Raw genomic sequence first — 6,000 nt, 5'->3', positions numbered from 1 at the left:
CTGACGCTGATGTGGTAAACTGTGAGTACATGGAGCAGCACAGCGTGACAGCCTTTTCATCCCTTGCCTTTGTGGATTTGTGTCAAATATGATGTGAGGTAATTCTTTCACAAAGCTGCAAAACAATAATAATTTCTTTTTAATTATCATTTGGTGACAGACATTGGATCAGGGAAGGAGACAGACATCATCTGGGGATAAACCAGTAAGAGGGTTTTCTCTATCAGCAGCTGTGTATGAGCCATGAGCAGCTGTGCACACACTCTTCACTATTGTAGGATAAAATCAGAAACAGAAAAGTATCACTCCAGATGGGGAAGGTTTATGTATGTCAGCCCTCAACCAATCACACTGCGAGCATACTCCTTCCTATGCTGGTCATTGCCCAGCCTCTAGCAATCTAGCCTGGTACATCTATAAACACTTGCTATCTACAGTAACATTATGGTAATGTTAACATCTTTCACACTTAACAACATACAAACACCATCTGAACCTTGTGTTTGACTGTACTAGGCATAAGCATTCTGTTAGAGATGGAATTCCGGCGAAAAGCTCTCGGATCTGGTTCTGTAACAGCACCCCAATGCACGTAATTTGTACTGCACAAATTGTAGAGTGCAGATTTGCACACCTGCTTCTCTATCAAACTCTAAGTTTGTTTAAAGCATCTGTTTTGTAAAGGACAAAATGGTTAACAACAAAGTGACACATACCATTGAAAATACCAAAACAAAGCTTAGGACGGTTTACTAATTCTTTCTTACTGTATTTTCACTGTATAGAATGAAAAGCATGTTGAGAATGTCTGAAAAACAAACCTATGTCAAGCAAAATGGTGTCCCAGGACCTCTGCTGGGACCCATGTGTCCCAGGACCTATGTGCTGTAATATATACCTTTACTATTTTGCAGGTACACAAGCCATTGCAGGTTCTGGGGTATCATCTATAGATATTAACCTTCCATCATTCTGCCACCCAAACAGACTCACCCCATTTAGGGATAAGTATTAGCATCTTTCAGTTTTCAGATCATTGACCAAAAACTTCTTTCTTTCTTAATTCTTCAAGAGCTGCTTATCATTAGCAAAAATGTTTTCTCAGATCTTACCTCAATCTGCAGCTCCCCAAATACTATACCATTAGGTTAATGTCTACATTACCCAAAGCAATACATAGCCTCCTTCTTTCAAGCCTAATTTGAGTATTGGGAGCTAGAAATACTTCTTGCTTTCTTCCTGTCCAACAGGCTTTCCTGTCTCCTGGACGCTTCTTAACTCCAACTGAAGTACTTCAGTGAGTTCAATGTGGACTCAGATCCCCGTTTACACACACACACAAATACCCCATAATCACCTCTTGGCATAGATAAAAACTTGTCTCCCCTCGTGGCTATAGGATTCATTTTGCACCCCATGATGAGTCTGGCTGAATCCCATGGTGGCAGGAGCTGCACCCTGCTGCGCACTGCAGCGCACAAGGCGGATCTTCAGTCAGTGCCAGGCCGAGGAAGAGGGAAGGAGCTGTAGAGGCAGGGTACTGCCATCCAAGCAGAGTGAACGGTTTTGTGTGTGAAAACGAGTGTCACTCAAACCCCGGCCATCCTTCCTCATTCACAACCCCTCCTCCTTCCTGGCTGCCGTGCACGCACCACACCAGGGCAGGTTCCGAATTAATTTTTAGCAGTATGAACGTCCAGTGCCTCTGCTACCCTTCAGTGCTGTCACAGGGCTCCGGGCAAAACCGTGCCTCTTGCTGTCTTCCAGAGAGTCACCTCCCTGAAAAGCATCAGAAAGGCTTGGCAAGACACAAGCAAGCCTGTGGGGCCACTCCACGGCTTCATTCCCAGCCACCTTTTCCCGTTCTAGGTGTAGAGACACGCTAACAACCCACGCTTCACCTCTCGATTCTGCCAAGGTGAAACAAACCCACCCGCGTTACTGTATTTTTGCCGGCAGCTCAGGCCGGGCTGCCGGTGAGACCCCCACTTCACCTCTCCTTCACCCGCCTTGCCGCCCCAGGCTGCCCATCGCGACTCCCGCCGCCGCTATGTGGCAGGGAAAGAGAGCGACCGAGCCGGGCCAAGCCGAGCCGGTTCCTCCTCCCCTCTCCACGCACGGGCCGCTGCCACAGCTCCCACGCCTCGAAGAACCACCGCCGGCCCCAAGCCCCCCACCGCCCCGGCGAGGGCAGAATCCGCCCCGCCTCCCTCCTCCCCCGCCAGCTCCGCCCCTCCCCTCCCCTCGGCCCGGGCTCCTCGGCCCCTCAAGGACTCGCGGGCGCTCAATGTCAGGCGGAGTGCGGGGCGGCCGGCAGGGGGCGGGCGCGGACGCGGACGCGGACGCTGGCGCGGAGAAGCGGTGCCAGCCCTGCGCGGAGCGCGGCTCAGTGTTGCGGGCGCTGGCCATGCCGGGCAGCGAGGCGGCGCGGAGCTGAACGCAGCCGAGCCCAGCCCAGCCCAGCCTAGCCCTGCCCAGCCCTGCCCATCCCTGCCCATCCCAACCCATCTCATCCCAACCTAGCCCAGCCCAGCCCAGGGTGTCCGAGCCCAGCTGCGCTGCTGAAGGGCACCGGCGGCGGCCGAGCTTCTCTGCGCTTTCCCGCGGCTGGGGCGCGCCCTCTCCGCAGGATGGAGGCTGGGAAGCGCAGCTCCTCCGCCGGCAGCCGGGACGATGGCAGCGCTAACGCCTTCCCAGCCAAGCCGGCGGCCCCGGCGGAGAAAGCCCAGAGCAGTCCCGGTGGCGGGGGCAGCGGCGGCGTGAAGGAGCATGGCAACTCGGTGTGCTTCAAAGTGGACGGCGGCGGGGGCGAGGAGCCCGTGGTGGGCTTCGAGGATGCCGAGGGGCCCCGGCGGCAGTATGGCTTCATGCAGCGGCAGTTCACCTCCATGCTGCAGCCGGGGGTCAACAAATTCTCTCTCCGCATGTTCGGCAGTCAGAAGGCGGTAGAGAAGGAGCAGGAAAGGGTTAAAACTGCGGGGTTCTGGATCATCCACCCCTACAGCGACTTCAGGTGAGTGCGGAGCTCGGACCGCTGCTCTCGGGGGTGGCCCCTCCGGGAGAAGCAGGGCGCCGGTCCCGCCTCCTCGCACCTCGCCCGCCGCAAACTTCTTCGGGCTCCGGGGTTGGGTAGGTGAGGGGCTTCTCCCCCGCCGGCGGGCCCAGCCCCACACCTTCCCTCCTAAGCCGCAGGCAGCCTCGTTGCTCCGCTCGGCGGCTTAAAACTTTGCCTCCCCGGGAGACAGGGAAGGGGCTGGAAGCCGGCGGTAGCCGCTTGCCCTGGACCTCTCAGCGGCGGTGGGATTCGGGCCCGGCTCGGCGCTCTCCAGCGTGCTGCCGCCGGGACGGACCCGCAAGGCCCTGAGTCGGCGGGGCGCTGACCGCAGCCGGGGCCTTGCGGGTCCGTCCCGGTCTATCGGCACCGCGGGGGTCACCGCATTGTCCAGGAAGCGCCGTCGGCCCAGCCCTAGGGTTCGAGAGCAGACCTGGACACAGGCAGCATCAATAGCAAGCAATGAAATCTGAGCGCCTGCCCGACGTGAAGGGGTTTCAAGGGGTGGTAGTGTGAAGGAAGCACATCTCGGTCAGAGTTGCAGCGAAAATAACTTTATCCATGCTATTGTGGTATAGGGAACTACATAGGTAGATGGGTAAAAGTGGTGCTAAACTGGCCGTGGCTTTTGCAAGTAAGTAGCACATGTACCAATTGGAATATTGTTATGGAAAGCACTGTAAAGAAATTCCTGGGAAGATGTATTACACTTCAAAATTACATTTTAAGTGAAAGATTATTTCACTGTATTCTTTATGCCAGATGGCTGTATGCCTTTGTAAATTTAACACTCTCTACAATATTTGCTGAAGAACTATCAGTATCATTAAGCATGTTTAATCAGTGGCTTGAACTGAACAGCCTGCATGTATACAATAAGTGAATTGCACTGGAGACCATATTTAGAAAAGGAAACCTTCAGATCGTCTAAGAAAAAGTAGGTTAAATAGAACATGTTTCCAGTGGGAACAACAGCATATGCTTCCAAAGAACAAGTTTCTGTGGGACTGTTCATAGTGGGGTGCTAGGCAGTGAGCTGTGCTAGAACCTGGCAGTCAAGCCCAAGAGCAGTACCTCTACAAGAGCCGAGGAGCAAGGCAACACTCAGTTATGACTTGAAATTGTGCTCTGAATCCCTGCTTTTTTCCCTATCTCTCTGGAGGCAATAGGCTGCACTCGATCTTTTCCTGGAGTACCTTTCCTCTCTCATGTTCCAGCTCAGCTGCACTAGCAGGTGCATTGAAGGGGGAGAGAGCCAAGAGTCCACCCACTCCATTTTTGCCACTGGGGAGGCACGTAGAAGGTCACATCTGGTGCTGTGGTAGCATGCATAGGGGATTAAGGGTGTCTGATAGCCTCTTACTTACCTGTGTGTGTGCATGAGTAACTTTATGTGAGGATTCTATTAAAATAAATGAGATTACTCTTGCCTGTAAATTCCCTTATTTCGTTGTAACCTTGGTTTCTGAGCCAGGTGCACAATCCAGCCAAGTTTTGGACAGTAACAGGTTACGCATCATATTGTGCAGTATGAAATTTCTTCAGCTGATATATGAAATAGGTGATAGGTATGTCAGTTCTGTTTCAATACAGAAAGATCTTATTCTGTCCTAATTCTTCCTGTTGGAAGGTTTAGGGCATATGTTTAGTTATTTACTGAACAGCACTGAATCCTTTTCAGATCTGTTGTCTAAATATTAAATGTTATTTTCTGAGTGTTTCGTTATGTCTTTATTTTATTAAAATGGAGGTGTTTCTTTTTTAAAATAAAGTTCGTAGTCTTTCATTAGTCTTATAATGATATGGCCTGATCTGGACTTATTTTTTTAGCCAGTAGGACTGTTTCAGTGAGATACGTAATGTGTTTGCATTTTTTGTCCTGAAATAATCACAACTATATAACTGTACTACTCTGTCTCTCTCTTTATTTATTTTTTTTTTCTTGTTTTTTGGCTTGTATGAGTAGTAGTGTTTATAGAAATGACTGAACAAGTTGTACTACATAATATATTCATCTTCCTATATGGGGATTGTGACAATGCTAGTAAGTGCCTCCTAACATTGTCTCTGTGGCAGAGAAAATGAATATGTAAGGATGGTGTCATTCTGATTTTTTTTTTTTTTTTGCATGTGATTTTTTTCTAGAAAAGCCTTAAAGCATGCAGAAAAGACACTGTGTTAATGTTAACAATACCTAGGGAAATAAATAAATTCTGCCAAAGTAACAAGAAAACTGTAATTAGCAGGCTATTTTATAGTATCCAAGTAGGAAGATTTAGAGTAAGTTTGTAAATTTAGCTATTATTAGGGTGCTTGTGACCTATGTGGAAACTGACATGACAGTAAATTTAAAAAATAGGCACACTTAGGAGAATATTGGGTTAACTAAATAAGACATGGGAAAAATCTGCTACAGCCTCCTGTGGACTCTCATATATTTTAATTTTTCTACTTCTGGATGCTTTATGCATTTGCTGGAATACCTGGATGCACTTCACTATGTTTCCTGAATTAATTATCATTATTTTAATAAAACTTTTTGTTTTTATCTATACTGAAAAATATTTGCTATGTTGTCTGGGAGCATCAGGCTCTGCCCCCTCTCATGCCTCTTTTATTGGTATGAAGATCATGGAAGCTGTGTCTGTAAATCTGGTGCTCTTTGAATCAGTTAATTGCATACTTGTGGGTCTTGGCCTCTAGTTTTATGGCTCTCTATCCTGCCTGCATTTCAGGGAAGAATTGGCTCTTCATCAGGCAGATACACCCTTGGAGAATTAAATTCAATAAGTATTACATAATTTTTCCACAAGGGGACTGCTTTGTTCCTGGTTGTCTTTTCCCAGTCTTCTGAGGTTAATGTCTAATTTGGAAGCTGTTATGTAAACCGAGCACCTAATGCACATTAGACCCAGCACAAGACCTCTGCTTATCTCTTCACAGCTGTG

General features: G+C 48.9%; 1 protein-coding gene across 1 annotated transcript in view; it reads left to right on the top strand.

Annotated features, from left to right (window-relative positions):
* The first annotated feature begins 2,580 nt into the window (after positions 1-2,580).
* Positions 2,581-6,000, top strand: part of HCN1 (hyperpolarization activated cyclic nucleotide gated potassium channel 1) — a 176,337-nt gene continuing 172,917 nt past the window's right edge. The window contains exon 1 of the mRNA XM_030467389.1: positions 2,581-3,013. Coding sequence (XP_030323249.1) covers positions 2,631-3,013 — 383 coding nt within the window. The 5' untranslated portion in view covers positions 2,581-2,630. The remainder of the gene's footprint in view (positions 3,014-6,000) is intronic.

The sequence above is a fragment of the Calypte anna genome, chromosome Z (assembly GCF_003957555.1).
Source record: "Calypte anna isolate BGI_N300 chromosome Z, bCalAnn1_v1.p, whole genome shotgun sequence".
In the NCBI taxonomy this organism is placed as follows: Eukaryota; Metazoa; Chordata; class Aves; order Apodiformes; family Trochilidae; genus Calypte; species Calypte anna.
The sequence above is the reverse complement of the archived record's forward strand: the minus strand, read 5'-3'. Positions and strand labels throughout refer to the sequence as shown.